Source organism: Delphinapterus leucas, chromosome 8 (assembly GCF_059928025.1).
Source record: "Delphinapterus leucas isolate spDelLeu-1000000601 "Yukka" chromosome 8, BTC_Dleu_Yukka2, whole genome shotgun sequence".
Taxonomy (NCBI): domain Eukaryota; kingdom Metazoa; phylum Chordata; class Mammalia; order Artiodactyla; family Monodontidae; genus Delphinapterus; species Delphinapterus leucas.
In genome coordinates, this window is record NC_143136.1 from 37356287 (window position 1) to 37377393 (window position 21107).

The 21107-nt window shown below is 36.9% G+C and overlaps 1 protein-coding gene across 1 annotated transcript in view; it reads right to left on the bottom strand.

The window, feature by feature from the left end:
- Nucleotides 1-9216: 9216 nt before the first annotated feature.
- PLCL1 (phospholipase C like 1 (inactive)) overlaps nucleotides 9217-21107 on the bottom strand; it is a 359068-nt gene continuing 347177 nt past the window's right edge. Inside the window, exon 6 of the mRNA XM_022567333.3 lies at nucleotides 9217-10912. Within this exon, the coding sequence (XP_022423041.2) occupies nucleotides 10730-10912 (183 nt within the window). The 3' untranslated portion in view covers nucleotides 9217-10729. The remainder of the gene's footprint in view (nucleotides 10913-21107) is intronic.

Here is a 21107-nt window from a genome sequence, read left to right on the forward strand (position 1 = left end):
AAGAGAAAGGGAAATCTCTCCCAGCAGCCTCAGAAGCAGCGGATTAAAGCTCCACAATCAACTTGAGGTACCCTGCATCTGTGGAATACATGAATAGACAACGAATCATCCAAAATTGAGGAGGTGGACTTTGAGAGCAAGATTTATTTTTTCCCCTTTTCCTCTTTTTGTGAGTGTGTATGTTTCTCTGTGAGATTTTGTCTGTATAGCTTCGCTTCCACCATTTGTCATAGGGTTCTATCAGTCCGTTTTTTTTTCTTTAAAAATAATTATTTTTTCTTATTATTTTTTATTTTAATATTTTATCTTCTTTTATTTTATCTTCTTTCTCTTTCTTCCTTTCTTTCTTTTCTTCCCTTCCTTCCTTCCATCTTTTTCTTTCTTCCTTCCTTCCTTCTTCCCTTTCTTTCTTTATTTCTTTCTTTTGTTCTTTCTTTCTTCTCCCTTTTATTCTGAGCCGTGTGGATGAAAGGTTCTTGGTGCTGCAGCCAGGAGTCAGTGCTCTGCCTCTGAGGTGGAAGAGCCAATTCCAGGACACTGGTCCACAGTAGACCTCCCAGCTCCACATAATACCAAACGGCGAAATTCTCCCAGAGATCTCCATCTCAACACCAGCACCCAGCTTTACTCAAGGACCAGCAAGCTACAGTGCTGGACACCTTATGTCAAACAACTAGCAAGACAGGAATACAACCCCACCCATTAGCAGAGAGGCTGCCCAAAATCATAAGTCCACAGACACCCCAAAACACACCAACACACGTGGACCTGCCCAGCAGAAAGACAAGATCCAGCCTCATCCACCAGAAGACAGGCACTACTCCCCTCCACCAGGAAGCCTACACAACCCACTGAACCAACTTTGGCCACTGGGGACAGACACCAAAAACAATGGGAACTACGAACCTGCAGCCTGCAAAAAGGAAACCCGAAACACAGTAGGAGAAGCAAAATGAGAAGACAAAAAAACAAACAGCAGATGAAGGAGCAAGGTAAAAACCCACCAGACCTAACAAATGAAGAGGAAATAGGCAGTCTACCTGAAAAAGAATTCAGAATAATGATAGTAAAGATGATCCAAAATCTTGGAAATAGAATAGACAAAATGCAAGAAACATTTAACAAGGACCTAGAAGAACTAAAGATGAAACAAACAACGATGAACAACACAATAAATGAAATTAAAAATATTCTAGATGGGATCAATAGAAGAATAACTGAGGCAGAAGAACAGATAAGTGACCTGGAAGATAAAATAGTGGAAATAAATACTGCAGAGCAGAATAAAGAAAAAAGAATGAAAAGAACTGAGGACAGTCTCAGAGACCTCTGGGACAACATTAAACGCACCAACATTCGAATTATAGGGTTTCCAGGAGAAGAAGAGTAAAAGAAAGGGACTGAGAAAATATTTGAAGAGATTATAGTTGAAAACTTCCCTAATATGGTAAAGGAAATAGTTAATCAAGTCCAGGAAGCACAGAGAGTCCCATACAGGATAAATCCAAGGAGAAATACACCAAGACATATTAATCAAACTGTCAAAAATTAAATACAAAGAAAACATATTAAAAGCAGCAAGGGAAAAACAACAAATAACACACAAGGGAATCCTCATAAGGTTAACAGCTGATCTTGCAGCAGAAACTCTGCAAGCCAGAAGGGACTGGCAGGACATATTTAAAGTGATGAAGGAGAAAAACCTGCAACCAAGATTACTCTACCAAGCAAGGATCTCATTCAGATTTGATGGAGAAATTAAAACCTTTACAGACAAGCAGAAGCTGAGAGAGTTCAGCACCACCAAACCAGCTTTACAACAAATGCTACAGGAACTTTTCTACGCAAGAAACACAACAAAGGAAAAGATCTACAATAACGAACCCAAAACAATTAAGAAAATGGGAATAGGAACATACATATCGATAATTACCTTAGATGTAAGTGGACTAAATGCTCCCACCAAAAAACACAGACTGGCTAAATGGATACAAAAACAAGACCCATATATATACTGTCTACAAGAAACCCACTTCAGACCTAGAGACACATACAGACTGAAGGTAAGGGGATGGAAAAAGATATTCCATGCAAATGGAAATCAAAAGAAAGCTGGAGTAGCAATTCTCATATCAGACAAAATAGACTTTAAAATAAAGACTATTAGAAGAGACAAAGAAGGACACTACATAATAATCAAGGGATCGATCCAAGAAGAAGATATAACAATTGTAAATATTTATGCACCCAATATAGGAGCACCTCAATACATAAGGCAAATAGTAACAGACATAAGAGGGGAAATCGACAGTAACACATTCATAGCAAGGGACTTTAACACCCCACTTTCACTAATGGACAGATCATTCAAAATGAAAATAAATAAGGAAACACAAGCTTTAAATGATACATTTAACAAGATGGTCTTAATTGATATTTATAGGACATTCCATCCAAAAACAACAGAATACACATTTTTCTCAAGTGCTCATGGAACATTCTCCAGGATAGATCATATCTTGGGTCACAAATCAAGCCTTGGTAAATTTAAGAAAATTGAAATTGTATCAAGTATCTTTTCCGACCACAACACTATGAGACTACATATCAATTACAGGAAAATATCTGTAAAAAATACAAACACATGGAGGCTAAACAATACACTACTTAATAACGAAGTGATCACTGAAGAAATCAAAGAGGAAATTAAAAAAATACCTAGAAACAAATGACAATGGAGACACAATGACCCAAAACCTATGGGATGCAGCAAAAGCAGTTCTAAGAGGGAAGTTTATAGCAATACAATCCTACCTTAACAAACAGGAAACATCTCGAATAAACAACCTAACCTTGCACCTAAAGCAATTAGAGAAAGAAGAACAAGAAAACCCCAAAGTTCGCAGAAGGAAAGAAATCATAAAAATCAGATCAGAAATAAATGAAAAAGAAATTAAGGTAACGATAACAAAGATCAATAAAACTAAAAGCTGGTTCTTTGAAAAGATAAACAAAATTGATAAACCATTAGCCAGTCTCATCAAGAAAGAAAGGGAGGGCTTCCCTGGTGGCGCAGTGGTTGAGAGTCCGCCTGCCGATGCAGGGGACACGGGCTCGTGCCCCGGTCCGGGAAGATCCCACATGCCACAGAGTGGCTGGGCCCGTAAGCAATGGCCGCTGGGCCTGCACGTCCGGAGCCTGTGCTCCGCAATGGAAGAGGCCACAACAGTGAGAGGCCTGCATACTGCCAAAAAAAAAAAGAAAAAAAAAAGAAAAAAAGGGAGAAGACACAAATCAATAGAATTAGAAATGAAAAAGGAGAAGTAACAACTGACACTGCAGAAATACAAAAGATCATGAGAGATTACTACAAGCAACTCTATGCCAATAAAATGGATAACCTGAAAGAAATGGACAAATTCTTAGAAATGCATAACCTGCCAAGACTGAATCAGGAAGAAACAGAAAATATGCTCAGACCAATCACAAGCACTGAAATTGAAACTGTGATTAAAAATCTTCCAACAAATAAAAGCCCTGGACCAGATAGCTTCACAGGCGAATTCTATCAAACACTTAGAGAAGAGCTAACACCTATCCTTCTCAAACTTTTCCAAAATATAGCAGAGGGAGGAACACTCCCAAACTCATTCTACGAGGCCACCATCACCCTGATACCAAAACCAGACAAAGATGTCACAAAGAAAGAAAACTACAGGCCAATATCACTGATGAACATAGATGGCAAAATCCTCAACAAAATACTAGCAAACAGAATCCAACAGCACATTAAAAGGATCATACACCATGATCAAGTGGGGTTTATTCCAGGAATGCAAGGATTCTTCAATATACGCAAAGCAATCAACGTGATACACCATATTAACCAATTGAAGGAGAAAAACCATATGTTCATCTCAATAGATGCAGAGAAAACTTTCGACAAAATTCAACACCCATTTATGATAAAATCCTTGCAGAAAGTAGGCACAGAGGGAACTTTCCTCAACATAATCAAGGTCATATATGACAAACCCACAGCCAGCATCGTCCTCAATGGTGAAAAACTGAAAGCATTTCCACTAAGATCAGGAACAAGACAAGGTTGCCCACTCTCACCACTATTATTCAACATAGTTTTGGAAGTTTTAGCCACAGCAATCAGAGAAGAAAAGGAATCCAAATCGGAAAAGAAGAAGTAAAGCTGTGACTGTGTGCAGATGATATGATACTATACATAGAGAATCCTAAAGATGCCACCAGAAAACTACTAGAGATAATCAATGAATTTGGTAAAGTAGCAGGATAAAAAATTAATGCTCAGAAATCTCTGGCATTCCTATACACTAATGATGAAAAACCTGAAAGAGAAATCAAGAAAACACTCCCATTTACCATTGCAACAAAAAGAATAAAATATCTAGGAATAAACCTACCTAAGGAGACAAAAGACCTGTATGCAGAAAACTATAAGACACTGATGAAAGAAATTAAAGATGATGCAAATAGATGGAGAGATATACCATGTTCTTGGATTGGAAGAATCAACATGGTGAAAATGACTATACTACTCAAAGCAATCTACAGATTCAATGCAATCCCTATCAAACTACCACTGGCATTTTTCACAGAACTAGAACAAAAAATTTCACAATTTGTATGGAAACACAAAAGACCCCGAATAGCCAAAGCAATCTTGAGAATGAAAAACAGAGCTGGAGGAATCAGGCTCCCTGACTTCAGACTATACTACAAAGCTACAGTAATCAAGACAGTATGGTACTGGCACAAAAACAGAAATATAGATCAATGGAACAGGTTAAAAAGCCCAGAGATAAACCCACACACATATGGTCACCTCATCTTTGATAAAGGAGGCAGGAATGTACAGTGGAGAAAGGACAGCCTCTTTAATAAGTGGTGCTGGGAAATCTGGACAGGTACATGTAAAAGTATGAGATTAGAGCACTCCCTAACACCATCCACAAAAATAAGCTCAAAATGGATTAAAGACCAAAATGTAAGGCCAGAAACTATCAAACTCTTAGAGGAAAAGATAGGCAGAACACTCTATGACATAAATCACAGCAAGATCCTTTTTGACCCACCTCCTAGAGTAATGGAAACAAAAATAAACAAATGGGACCTAATGAAACTTAAAAGCTTTTGCACAGCTAATGGAACCATAAACAAAACCAAAAGACAACCCACAGAATGGGAGAAAATATTTGCAAATGAAGCAACTGACAAAGGATTAATCTCCAAAATTTACAAGTAGCTCATGCAGCTCAATAACAAAAAAACAAACAACCCAATCCAAAAATGGGCAGAAGACCTAAATAGACGTTTCTCCAAAGAAGATATACAGACTGCCAGCAAACACATGAAAGAATGCTCAACATCATTAATCATTAGAGAAATGCAAATCAAAACTACAATGAGATATCATCTCACACCGGTCATAATGGCCATCATCAAAAAATCTACAAACAATAAATGCTGGAGAGGGTGTGGAGAAAAGGGAACGTCTTGCACTGCTGGTGGGAATGTGAATTGGTACAGCCACTATGGAGAACAGTATGGAGGTTCCTTAAAAAACTACAAATAGAACTACCATGTGACCCAGCAATCCCACTACTGGGCATATATCCTGAGAAAACCATAATTCAAAAAGAGTCATGTACCAAAATGTTCATTGCAGCTCTATTTACAATAGCCCGGAGATGGAAACAACCTAAGTGTCCATCATTGGATGAATGGATAAAGAAGATGTGGCACATATATACAATGGAATATTACTCAGCCATAAAAAGAAACGAAATCGAGTTATTTGTAGTGAGGTGGATGGACCTAGAGTCTGGCATACAGAGTGAAGTTAAGTCAGAAAGAGAAAGACAAATACCATATGCTAACACATATATATAGAATCTAAGGGAAAAAAATGTCATGAAGAACCTAGGGGTAAGACGTGAATAAAGACACAGACCTACTAGAGAATGGACTTGAGGATATGGGGAGGGGTAAGGGTAAGTTGTGACAAAGTGAGAGAGTGACATGGACATATATACACTACCAAACATAAAATAGCTAGTGGGAAGCAGCCACATAGCACAGGGAGATCTGCTCGGTGCTTTGTGACCACCTAGTGGAGTGGGATAGGGAGCGTGGGAGGGAGGGAGATGCAAGAGGGAAGAGATATGGGAACATATGTATATGTATAACTGATTCACTTTGTTTTAAAGCAGAAACTAACACACCATTGTAAAGCAATTATACTCCAATAAAGATGTAAAAAAATAATAATAATTATAAAACTATAGCAATGAAGACAGTACAGTAATATTGCCAGGACAGACATAGACCAATGGAACTGAATAGAGATTCCATAAAGAGACACACACACATACATTGGTGCTTCATTTTTCACAAGGGTGGCACTGTAGAGTCTTGGACAAAGGACAGTCTTTACAATAAATGGACTGGGCTGATTATCCATGCTGGGAAAAGATGGAATTGGGACTATACCTTATGCTATACACAAAAATCAATTTTAGGGGACTTGTAAAGTTAAATGTGAAAAGTAAAAAAAAAGCTACTAGCAGGTAATATAAGAGAATATCTTCATGAACATCCAGGGCAAAGATGTCTTAACACTAACCATAAAGGGAAAAAAAAAATAACTTGGACTAAATTAGGGATCTATACATCAAAAGACATTAGCAACACACATGAAAAACACAGCGTTAAGATTCTTAAGTAAATGACTCTTAAAAATAAATAATAAAAGATAAAAATTTACCACCCCACCCAAAAATGATCAGAAAACAAAGTCAATCTCTATGAGATTATTTATAGTCAATGAACATACTAACATGTGTTCAATCTCACTAGAGAATAAAGATAAATAAGAAATTTAACCTAGTAGATTGGCAAAGATGAAAATAAAAAAAATTAAATTTAGTATTAGCCAAGATTTCAGAACTTTCATAAACTTATGGTAGGAAATTAAATTGGACAAGTTTTCCAGAGACTATATGGCAATGTATCACAGAATCCCTAAAAAATATATCTATTCTTTGACCAATTATTCCACTTCTAGAAATTCATCCTAAAGAGTTTGGGATATGGAAATTTTGCAAAAGTGGATTTTCATCACTGCAATGCTTATATAACAAGAAGTTAGGAAATATAAGTCTAGCAATAGGAGATGGGTTAAATATGTCATGATAATCCATATAGAAAGACACTACGTCAAAATTATAAACAATGATTTGGATCAAGGATAACCACCTAAGATGTCCACAGGGGCAAGATGTAACATAAATGAGTAAAGAGGCTCTTTGGCAAACTGGATAGCACATGCGCCTTTTGAAGAGGGCAACTCAAATCAATTGATGCCAAGTAAGAAGTGGGGGAGGGTCTAGTGTTGTCAGTATACCTAATATTTTATTTATTTATTTATTTATTTATTGCTGTATGCGGGCCTCTCACTGCTGTGGCCTCTCCCATTGCGGAGCACAGGCTCCAGACGCGCAGGCTCAGCGGCCATGGCTCACGGGCCCAGCCGCTCTGCGGCATGTGGGATCTTCCCAGACCAGGGCACGAACCCACATCCCCTGCATCGGCAGGTGGACTCTCGACCACTGCGCCACCAGGGAAGCCCTATACCTAATATTTTAAAAGAAGTAGAAAATTGAAGTTTTTATGTGAAATCTCCTCATGTTTAAAAGTTGTCTATTGTTTAGAATTTTTTGAAAAAATTCAGTGACCAAATAAAATATGTCATTTATCGACTAGATTCAATTCAAAGGCTGAGAGCTCCAGTGTACATATATATATTATTGACATAAAAAGATCTCCACGATGTATTTTTATTGCTGTAAAAAGCCTGTCACAAAGCAGTTTATATAATATGATCTCATTTTTTGTTAAAAATGAAAGCACATTTATATGTATAAAGAAATGCGAAACAGGGTCTAAGAGGTGTAAATCTAAATGTAATAGCGGGAGATTTTTATTTTTTATATATTTTTCTATTTTCGCATTTTTATATTGATCATTAATATTTTATTATAAGAAAATAGGATGAAGTTTTTTTATTTGTGGTTGTAAAGAGTTAATAAGTTAGTTTAAAGTTTTGAGAATTAAATTAAAAATCAAAATCATTGAATAAATACTCTTGCACAAAATTTGGACAGACCAGAATTCAAAATCAGTTCTTCCACTTACTATATCAGTGGCCTTTGGCTTTCTCACCTACAAAATATCAGTGATAATACCTACCATCACCGCCTCAAATTCCCTGGATAATGTAAAAATTAATAAACAAAAATAGAATGAATATCTACCACTCTGCCTTCCTAGCATCACCAAAAGCTAAGTGGAGAGAAGGGGGCTTTTTCTAGAGAAGTTCAAGTTTGGAAAAAAACCAGACACTTGTAGAATATAATAATGAAAAAAGGTTGTATGTTTGTTTTTGCTATTCCATCAGGAGGTAAGACCTCTTCCCTGGCAACTTCTCTACTCTCAGAATCTAAAGCTCCTCTCTGCCCCACACCTCAATCCCTACCTACGAAGGATACCCAGCGCAGTGGAGCAGAGAGTGGCTGACACCAGAAGCAGCATTAGATGAGGTGGAATCATATCATGTTCTCAAGAATATTTGGGTACTAGAGCCTAAGTGTGCGTGCAGCCCCAGGATAAATGGAATAAACTAGAGAAGCCACTCTCAAGGATTGGATTTGACCCTCAAGTAAAGACATGAAAGAATATTCTTTGAAAGTTTGCCACCCTTTAGCTTCTCTTCCCACCTCTCTGTAAAGACATGAATTTCTCCACATGGTACTCAGGGAGGTGAAGAGGTCCACAGGTGAAACCAACCAACTGGCTAATGCAAGGAGGGTTTTGTTTCTGTCTATATCACCTCATTTTCATCATAAGGGTCTTAGATATCTGCATTCCACTATTCCTTCCACTGTGAAGGGTAAGTATAATGGAGGGTAAAGACATTTTTTCAGGCTATTGTAGTACCACTGGAAACCTACCTTCAAATGAGCTCATGTGTCTTCCCAAGCGCCCAGTTTTAAACCTAGGGAGAAATATCATCATATCTGGTCCATGGAAATATCATACCCTGTAAGATATTTTTTATATAGTAACTCATTTTCATTATCATTCCTTTTTCAATTAATTTGCAATAAAAGAGAACAATAAAAGTGTTGTTTCATATCTTTACTCTCTCAGTAATGTGCAACATGAACATAATAGTGTTAAGAAGTCAGAAATAACTTAACACAGTTGCTATAGAAGATGTTTATATTTGCAAAATTTCAACAATGATCTTCCCTAGGTTCCCCCAAATTAGCATATTTGTTAACCAAATTAATTAAGAAGCTTTTCAAAATAAAAGCAATGTTTTAAATAGATATATTTTCATAACCATAGAACATTTAGTTCTGTTGGAGGTAACAAACATATTACACTCAAGTACTTTCTGAAGATATTAGGGTAAAAATGATCTGGATGCAATTATAAATGTACCCTAATTAGTCATTTGCTTCTTTTGTGTGTATGTTTTTCTGCATGTGTTAAAATTATATCATAGATACTTTGTAATTGGTTAGTCCTTAAATCATCACAATGTTATCTGACCCACAGAATTTATATCAGCTCAAGGTGATGATATGATATTGTTTGAACAATGTCTTTAAATTTAAATTTAGTGCTCAATTAAATGCAATGAAAGTCAAGACCTCCTAGCTGCCCATGTGTGTTATAGAAAATGAATGCTAAGATTCGCAGTTAGGAAGAATGAGACCTTCCTATAAATCACAACCTTGAAATTTCATAACTGAATATCGTTGTCACATCAAAATCCTAATTTCAACAGAATTTTCATGGTGTTTCAGAGTACCACATAAGTGGGTATAAGTTCACTTCAGATCAGCTTTTCCATTGAAAAGTAAACAACTACAGAAAACTTTCTAAAAATTGATTTTATTTAATAAATATTTTTAAAGAGTTCACTAACTGAAGACTTTGCCGATCTTCCCAGAAATTCTGATCATTTGTTTATCCTTCATTCACTTTTATTTCTACTGTGATTCTTAGGAATTTGTCTAATCTATATTTAATCTATTAAAACATCTATGCATGATAAATTTGGCTTCCTTCAATTATAAGCTGTGTTACGATCTCCAAATTAAATGATAAAGGTAGAGAAGTAAAATTAAACACAGCAACAGGTTATAGTGAAGTGCTCTTTAGAATTTCAGATTAACAAATTTGTCCCAAAATGATAAAGTAATAAGTTACTAAATGAATAATGCAACACAGAATAGATTTTAACAGCATCTCAATCTCTCTCTCCCGTCCCCACCTCCCTCAGCCTTTCTCTTTTGCTCTCTCTCTCTCTCCCTCTCTGTCTCTCTCTCTCTATCTCTGTCTCTCGCTCTCTCACACACACACACACATACACACACTTCCGCCCACATCCATACGTGAGTGTGCACACACATCTCAGAATTTTAAAACACTGGTACTAAAGGTTTTAACTTAGATAAATTAACTATGTTAAAATACTGAAATTGTGAAAATATCTGTTTATGTCCAATACCCCAGAGAGGGCATCTTTCTGTGAACTTCTAAAAAGCTTAAAGAAAGAAAACCAGAAGGAAAAACCAGAGTCCTTGGCAGGAAGCCTGGGTGAAGGCGTGGCTGCCACTCAGGGTCACAGCTTCCCATTGTCCTCGCTGCTCTCCTTCTCCTCTATGGCCTCCAGGCTGCGCTTGCTCTTGGCCTCGGCACCACTGCTGGGGGCTTTACTAAGGCCACAAGACAAGCACGCCAGCTGGATCTGCTTCATGTTCTCTATAGCTTCATTCTTGGCATTCTTCAACAGATCTCCTTGGCCCTACAAACAGGCAGAAATAGACACCAAAGAAGAATGTTATGGGCCAGGCAGATCCTAAGTGACATCACTCTATATCCTTCATGCTGTTGCTCAGTGAGGAAACAGACTCAGACCAGAGAGCCCCCTTTTCCAACATCCTTTTCTTGCATTATTGAGGGTCTTTGCTCTTTAAGTCAAGGACCTCAACCTGAGCCTTCCCCATTGTCTCTGTAGTTGCTGGGAGCCTCTGGAGATTTCCTGTAGGAGGGAACACCGTCTGGGGACCCTTATCTGAATGTACCAAGGACAATCAGCCCTTCCATCACCAGGGTTCGAGACTACACACTACTGTAACTCCTAACCCACCCAGCCCAGCATTCCTAGGCTTGGGAGGAAACAAGGGAAGAAACTCTTCCTCAAAGAACTGAAAATTAAATCATCTTCTTAGTGTAAAAGAGCTTACAAAGCAAATATCTGTAAAGTAAATCACACACCCTTATGCTTGGTAAGCTGGTTTGTAGTATATTGGGTCATCGCTACAGCCTGCCTTTTGATAAATTCCTATTTACCCATGTTCTTTTCTATTATCCTGAGGACAATGTTCCCATCTGGCTGATGGAGAGAGGCTCCAGAGGCTTAGTGTGTCAATCAAAACAAAAAAGCAAACGAGGATCACAGGAAATCATCAGTTGTCAGTTATATCAGAGTCTGAGAAAGATCTTTTCCAATTATTTTTTTTCTTATTTTAGGTCATTGTTATAATGATCAAGTGTATATGCTGACACTAGCCCAAGGGGCTGAAGGAGTAAGTGTGGGGAAGCCAGAACATGTTTCCAGTGTGTACAGACAAAAGAGGAAGGAGTTCCGTCTCTCCCCTCCATTCTCACGACAATGCCTGAGAGTGTGACCTTGAAACTGGAGGTTACACGAGCTGCTGAGGAGTTCCTCTACAAAGCAGAGACTTCGAGAAAAGGTAAGTCACCTATTTTATGCAAGGTACTTCATCATACACTGTTTGATCTCTTTAATTTGATGAAAGCTTTTACTTTAGGGTGTATGAGGACCCTAAAATTAAAAATGCATTGCATTAAAAATGCCTTGGAATATTTCTTGCCTCAAAATCTGTACAAGCACTTGCCAATTCTATCTTATGTCATAAAAGCCTTCAAACAACAGCCTTTAAATATATGGGATGAATAAGTACAACTTTGCCTAATACTTTTGTTAAGGTGAACTTACCTCCAAGTACCTCAATCATGGATTGGGATTTTAGAAGTAAACTTGGAAGTTGTATAGTTTAGCCTTCTCATGAGGAGAAAAGAAGCTGAGCCTGATGAGGTGACATGACTGACCCAAGGTCACAGCTGGTTAATGACTGAGCTGGGACTTAAGTCCAGGTCTTCTGCCTCTCGGTTCAGTGCCCTGTTCCACACACCATGTTTATAATTTAGACTAAAACTAGAGACTAGAGAATGAACACTCTTTCAGATAGAGATGGACTTTCTAAGAGAAAAATATGCACGACACAAGCAGAACTTGGGGAGTATAGGCATAATGAGTCCCCTCTGCACGTTAAAAAAAGTCACATCCAGGCTTCCCAGGTGGCACAGTGGTCGAGAGTCCGCCTGCCGATGCAGGGAACACGGGTTCGTGCCCTGGTCCGGGAAGATCCCACATGCCGCGGAGCGGCTGGGCCCGTGAGCCATGGCCGCTGAGCCTGCGCGTCCGGAGCCTGTGCTCCGCAACGGGAGAGGCCACAACAGTGAGAGGCCCGCGTACCGCAAAAAAAAAAAAAAAAAGGTCACATCCACTTTGAAAAATGCAATTCTGAAGTGATAATGATAATAATACAGCATAGAAAGTGCTCAATCTCTGCAGGCATTCTTCTTCATACTTTACAAATGTTCATTATTTGTCACAACATCCCCACAAAATAGGCTTTTTCTTACTTTAAGTTTACAATGAAAACAGAGGTCCAGAGTGATCCTCCTTCCCAGACTCACACAGCTGCTAAGTGGTGGAGCTGGGGTTGAAATAAAGTCCAGCAGTTGGCTCCAGAATCTGTAGTCTTAACCACTACATGATATGGCATCCCTTCAAGGCAAACTGTGAACTCTCAACAAAGCACAGTAAAGCCTCCCAGTCATTGTCACCCATGGAAACAACACGGATAAAAAGACAATCATTAACCAGGTGGCACAGTCGGACAGAACTTAGAGATGGGATCTACAGAGTCAGGAAGATAAGATGCACCAACATTCGTTGACAGGGACAAAAGTCAGAGTATCTTAGTTTTGCTTTTAGCTCCAACAACTTCCCCCTGGGCCATTTTATCTCCTGTAAAAATGATGAAAATATTCTTCCGTCTTCCTCACAGTTTTAAAGATTACAAAAAATGTTGAAAAGCTATTTGTTGGAAATAAAAACAAAAATAAACAAATGGGACCTAATGAAACTTAAAAGCTTTTGCACAGCAAAGGAAACCATAAACAAGATGAAAAGACAACCCTCAGAATGGGAGAAAATATTTGCAAATGAAGCAATTGACAAAGGATTAATCTCCAAAATTTACAAGCAGCTCATGCAGTTCAATATCCAAAAAACAAACAACCCAATCCAAAAATGGGCAGAAAACCTAAATAGACATTTCTCCAAAGGAGATATACAGATTGCCAACAAACACATGAAAGAATGCTCAACATCATTAATCATTAGAGAAATGCAAATCAAAACTACAATGCGATATCATCTCACACCAGTCAGAATGGCCATCATCAAAAAATCTAGAAACAATAAATGCTGGAGAGGGTGTGGAGAAAAGGGAACCCTCTTGCCCTGTTGGTGGGAATGTAAATTGATACAGCCACTATGGAGAACAGTATGGAGGTTGGTTTAAAAACTACAAATAGAACTACCATATGACCCAGCAATCCCACTACTGGGCATATACCCTGAGAAAACCAAAATTCAAAAAGAGTCATGTACCAAAATGTTCATTGCAGCTCTATTTACAATAGCCAGGACATGAAAGCAACCTAAGTGTCCATCAACAGATGAATGGTTAAAGAAGATGTGGCACATATATACCATGGAATATTACTCAGCCATAAAAAGAAATGAAATTGAGTTATTTGTAGTAAGGTGGATGGACCTAGAGTGTGTCATACAGAGTGAAGTAAGTCAGAAAGAGAAAAACAAATACCGTATGCTAACACATATATATGGAATCTAAAAAAAAATTTTAAATGGTCATGAAGAGCGTAGGGGCAAGAATAAAGACACTGACCTACTAGAGAATGGACTTGAGGATACAGGGAGGGGGAAGGGTAAGCTGGGACAAAGTGAGGGAGTGGCATGGACTTATATACACTACCAAACGTAAAATAGATACCTAGTGGGAAGCAGCCGCATAGCACAGGGAGATCAGCTCAGTGCTTTGTGACCAGCTAGAGGGGTGGGATAGGGAGGGTGGGAGGGACGGAGACGCAGGAGGGAAGAGGTATGGGGACATATGTATATGTATAACTGATTCAGTTTGTTATAAAGCAGAAACTAACACACCATTGTAAAGCAATTATACTCCCATAAAGATGTTTTCAAAAAAAGAAGAAAGAAAAGCTATTTGTGATTTAAATAATCACAAGTAAACTATGCTATAAGGTGATATGAAAAGCAATTAACATACTCTATTACTAAAATAAGTATCTTGATAGTATGCATATTTTAATATAAATTTTACTAACTTGTTTAAAATGCATCTACAAGAGTCTGTTTTTACAGAGATATGTATATTGCTACTGCTTTTACAAGCACAAAGATTCCTTTAAAAAAACTGTATTAATAAACAGATTATACCCACACTCATTTTTAGAGTATTACTTTTAAGTGCTCCCTTTTCTTTTAGTGTTAAAATTTTCATCAGGCATTCTTAAAGCATAAAAAAAGCAAAATTGGCATCTTCCCTAATTGCAAGAGAGGAGTAAAACATGCAAAAATATCAGGCTTGATACTACTAATGAATAATGCTCTCACGTCGCTTTTCCTGCAGCAGGTTATAAAACATATCTAATTAATCAGCCAGAATATCATCTCATCGGTTCTGAGAGGTGGCATCCAGGCCTAAATGTCAGACTGTGTCAGTTCTGGTAAATAGAAGTCAGTCTCTCTAGAAAACAAAGGCCAATTGGAGAAGACAGTTTGTGCCAGTGCACAAAAACAAAGGACATCATCTCCTGATAACCAGGAGACAACACGCCCTGGCTGCATGATACAGGCAGAAAAAAAAGTGGAAAAGAAATTAAGCTATTAACTAACAGAAGAAGAAAAAATGAAAGACTAAATTATGAAGAGTTTCCATTGAAACACTGATGTAAAAATGTTGTTTTCAATATTTTTTTTAAGAAGGAAGCATAGAGGTCATCTCTCTGTTCTGTGGTTAAACTCCTTGAGTCTTATCGATTAAGTTAGCAGAAGCAGAAAAGACTCATTCTAGGCAAAATTGTAAAGAGGGTGAAGTTTATTGTTAACAACCCCATCTTGGCATTCCTTTTCCGGGCTGACTTTCTCCCACCATGCATGCAGTGATTTCCGCTGACCAACTAGCATCCCTCTCTCTACTCTGTTACACTCCCTCTCAAACGCCTCCTAACTAGCCAGCTTATACCACATCTCCTCCCTCAAAACGCCTCTGTCCTGTGTATCATTTCCCACAAGACATATTAGGTACTCAGATCAGCTAAGCCACTTAAAGGTATTGGTGTGTAGAATGCATTTAAGGAGCAATATAACAGGGCATTTCTAAAGAATATGCTCAGAAATTCTCCTCAAACAGAGGTCTTGGGAGAGAGGCAGAAAGGAGAGAAGCCCAAGAGAATTCATTTTACTTGGTGGTATATAAATTGTAACATCTCCTGGGAAAATAAATCTGGGATTGTTATGGCCTGGAATGTAAAATTAATGGACAATTTGACCACTGAATACTCAACTTGAAAGAAATGTCAAGCTGTTGCCAACATTTCAATATACTAGCAATCTCATGGGAATTTTTAGTTTCTCTCCTCTGGTACTAGGGATGCTTCAGGGGGAAAAAAATGAGAAGGACTGCTTTAATCCAAAGAAAAGTAAGAGTAATAGAAAGCATCTCAGGCAGACTTATGCTGATGGGACAACAGGATTATCAGAAGTATCAACAGCAATGACTACCAATTCAGCCTCCACAGTTATCTGACTTCCAAATGTCACAGTCCATGGAAATCCCAACACATTTAAAAAGTAACACGGGCCTAGCCGCTCCAAGGCATGTGGGATCCTCCCGGACCAGGGCACGAACCCGTGTCCCCTGCATCGGCAGGCAGACTCTCAACCACTGCACCACCAGGGAAGCCCACTACAGAGATTTTTGAACCTAAAAATTAGTAATGATTAATGAATTTTTAAAAAAGGAGACATTAAGCATTCATAACCAAATCCTTCCAACGTCATTAAATTGCAATTAAAATAAATCATCTAGAAATCAAGAAATATCTGATGCAATTAGATTGTAAATGGGACTGATATACTACCATACCACCACTATTTTTATTATTACTCATAAATTATTACTGACAATAATATGCTATCACAACACTAAACAGAGGCTAACACTTTTAACACTTAATATACTAAATGTAAACCAATTTGCACATATTATCTCATTATATCAAAACCGTAAAAGGGGCTAGAATTCTAAATGCGAGTTATCTATTAGTTATATATTTGTAAGTTATTTAATAACTATATTTTATAATCTATCAAAAGACATTTAGAATTTGTGTTATTCCTGTTCTTACTAAGAAGTGCAGTTTCCTTCTATAGTTTGAAAATAGTTTTGGCTACAATCTGGCAGAGTAACTTTCAAAAGACATTGACATCCATGGCTCTTAAAATACCCATTTTTCCCATGAACTGCCCTATCCCTTGTGATATTAGTGTATGAAAGAGTGGTCAAACATCATAACTAGTGTCCTTGTCACGTGTGAAGGAAATGTGTGGGTTGTCTCAGAGCACACCACAAATATTTAAAGCAGCTAATTGAGACTCTGGGAATGGAAAGGCCCTCACATATATACAGCTACGCGTATAAACAAATGCAGCTCTGTCACCGGGCAGGCGTGTATGGGTAGTTTTCAGCACACACTCAACGGCTGACTGATTCCCCTGAAATTCGTCCCATGTGAGCGACCACACCCACAGCTAGAGCCACCCCTGGATAATACTGCGACAAAAGTCCGCCACAGACAGCATGGTGGTATTAGCACCGCTTTATTTGTTCCAGCTCCATTTGGTGGACATGACCATGTTGTGGTGAGCTGTGTACTACCACTGTATTAACAGTTCAAAAAGCATGCTTTTGGGGAATCTCTGTATTATCTAAAGGGGGTAAATGTTTTGCTCCAAAGAGGCAGAAACAACTATTACAATGTCCTTCATTTGAGAAATTAAAATAGCAAATCAAAAATGTGTTGATGTCATGACAGATACATTTCTCTTGATGTTAGATTACTGGAATATTGGGTAAAACTATGCAAAGATGGCCTGGGATCCTTGCTCTCCAGAATGAAAGCCTGGTTTTGTAGGGAATGTATACAACATGTTAGCAAGAGTTACAGGCACAAAGAGGTAGCCATTAGGGAAATTATGTACAAAATACCTCATCTGCACAAAAATAGAAGTTCTCATTGCATAAAGTTATTAAAACTCAGATTTATTATGTTTCAAGACCTTGTCCACCAAATATTTCAACTGCATTCTACTCACCACTTAAGAAGTTCAATTTTTACTCTATGAACTTTCAAGAAATATGGATGAATAGTTGTAGAGCAGTTCTGGTCTAAGAGTACTGACTTATTGGAGCTTCTTATGTTACTCTTCTCCTGAAACTCTGAACTCAAAACAAAGGAAAAGACACTACCTTTCAAATCTTTATCACATAATGCAATTAAACTATTTCATTTTTATAGGAACAAAAAGTGAATTACAATGGACATGTTTACCTGAGCCATTAGATTTTATACCCTTTATAAAGTTAAGTTTTTTAAGTTAGTTTTATGACTGATACATTTTAGTATTGGTCAGAAACTCCAATTAATCAGATATCTCTGAAGATTATGGAAAGAGAACATAAGTAAATATTTTTAATATCTGAGAATCTAGATCTGAAGGAAGAATAATTTACAAAATGTAGAAGATACTTAAAAGAAATTTTAAGAATAATTCAATGCCAACAAGACCACACAACATTACAGAATAAAGCAGAATGACATGTTTAATAAGCACAGCCATACAAAAGGCTCTAAAAAAATATGAAGTCATACTCTATTAAAATTCAACATAATGAAAATTATGTTTGAAAGTTAAATTTGAAAGCATACGTTTTAAGACCTGACAAATAAGATTTTCTTTTTCCACAAGTCTTTCTCAAATAACATCCTGCTTTGTTACAATACCTTTCTCATCAGGAAATCTTGACTGACTTGAGTGTTGACGGAATGAAGGACCCTATTTACTTCAAAATGGTAATTAACTGCATCTTAAGCAGAAAGCCTTTGTATAACCATGTTTTTTAAAAATAGTTTTTAATATAGAGGACACCATTATTGTGTCCCTGTGTGTGTGTGTGTGTGTGTATAATACTATATGTAAATAAAGTAGTTTAATAGTATTTAAATACTAATCACTAATAATAATATAACTGCATCACTTTAACAGAATAAAATATAAAAATTGTATGATCATTTCAATAGTTGCATAAAAAGCATTTGACAAAATTCAACATCTTTTTATGATAAAAACTCTCAACAAAGTGAGTATATAAGGAATGTACCCCAACATAAAAAAGGACATATATGACAAGCCCACAGGTAACACCACACTCGACAGTGAAAGGTTGAAAGCTTTTCCTCTAAGATCAGGAACAAGACAAGAGTGCCATAAGAGTGCCCACTCTCACTATTTCTATTCAGCATAGTACTGGAAGTCCTAGCCAGAGGAATTAGGCAAGAAAAATAAATAAAAGATATCCAAACTGGACAGGAAGAAGTAAAATGATGACCCAATCTTATATATAGAAAACCCTAAAGACTCCGTCAAAAAAAACTGTTAGAACTAATAAATGAATTCAGTAAAGTTGCAGGATAAAAAAATCAACATACAAAAAAAATCAGTTGTGTTTCTATACACTAATAACAAACTATCAGAAAAAGAAATAAATAAAACAATCCCATTTATATTAGCACCAAAAATAATAAAATATTTAGGAATAAATTTAACATAGGAGGTGAGAGATCTGTACACTGAAAATTACAAGGCACTGATGAAAGAAATTAAACACAAATAAACGGGAAAATATCCCATGTTCATGAATCAGAAGAATTAATATTATTAAGATGTTCATACTACCCAAAGCCATCCATAGATTCAGTGCAATCCCTATCAAAACTCCAATGGCATTTTTCACAAGAAAAGAAAAACAATCCTAAAATTCGTATGGAACAACAAAAGACCCCAGATTGCCAAAGCAATCCTGAGAGAGAAGAACAAAGTTGGAGGCATCATACATCCTGATTTCAAACTATATTACAAAACTAATCAAAACAGTATGGTACTGGAGTAGAAACAGACATGTAGACCAATGGAACAAAACTGAGAGACTAGAAATAAACACATACATATATGGTCAACTAATATTTGACAGGGGAGCCAAGAATATTCAATGGGGAAAAGATAGTCTTTTCAATAAATGGTGCTAGGAAAACTAGGTATTCACATACAAAAGAATAAATTGCAGCCTTATATTACACCATTCACAAAAATTAACTCAAAATGGATTAAAGACTTAAATATAAGACCTGAAATAATAAAATTACTAGCAAAAAAATAGGAAAAAAAACTTGACATTGATCTTGGCAATGATTTTTTTAATATAACACCAAAAGCACAAGCAAAAAAAAGCAAAAATAAACAAGTGGGACTACAACAAACTAAAAAGCTTCTTCACAGCAAAAGAAACGAAGAAGGAGATGAAAAGGCAACCTATGGAACTGGAGAAAATATTTGCAAACCATATATCTGATAAGAGGTTAATATTTAAAATACATAAGGAACTCAATATGCATGTAATAACTCAAAATATATAACAACTCAATAGCAAAAAACAATCTGACTAAAAAATTGGCAAAGATATGAATAGACATTTTTCCAAAGAAGATATACAAATGGACAACAGGTACATGAAAAGGTGCTCAATATCAACATCAAAACCACAATGAAATATCACCTCACCCCTGTTAGAATGGGTTTTACCAAAAAGACAAGAGGTAATAAGCATTGGCAATGATGTGGAGAAAAGGGAACCCTTGCACATTGTTGGTGGTAAAGTAAATTGGTACGGTCATATACAAAAACAGTGTGGAGGTTCCCCCCAAATTAAAAATAGAGCTACTATATGATCCAGCAATTCCACTTCTGGGAATATATCCAAAGGAAATGAAATTAGGATCTCAGAGAGAGACCTGCACCCCCATGTTTAATGCAGCATTATTTACAATAGCCAAAACATGGAAATAATCTCAGTGTCCACCAAACTAATGAATGGATAAAGAAGATGTAATATATATATATGGAGATTTTATATATATTTATATGTGTGTGTGTGTGTGTGTGTGTGTGTGTGTAAAATGGAATATTATTCAGCCATGAGAAAGAAGTTAATCCTACCATTTTCAACAACATAGATAAATTTTGAGGGCATTATACTAAGTGAGACAAGCACACAGAGAAAGACTATATGTGGAATCTCAAAAAACCAAATTAATAGAAACAGAGTAGGTTGGTAGTTGCCAGGGGCTGGGGGGTCGGGGGAAATGGGTGAAGGTGGTAAATGGGTACAAGCTTCCAGTAACAAGATGAATAAGTTCTGGAGATCTAATATACAGCATGGTGACTATAGTTAACAGTACTGTTTTGTATACTTGAAAGTTGCTAAGAAAGTAGATCTTAAAAGTTCTCACCATCAAAAAAAACGTAACTACATGAGGTAATGGATTTGTTAACTAGCCTTATTGCGGTAACCATCTCATAATATATACATATACCAAATCATCACCCCGAACACCTTAAGTTTACACAATGTTTTATGTCAATTATATCTCAATAAAGCTGAAAAAATAATAATATAATA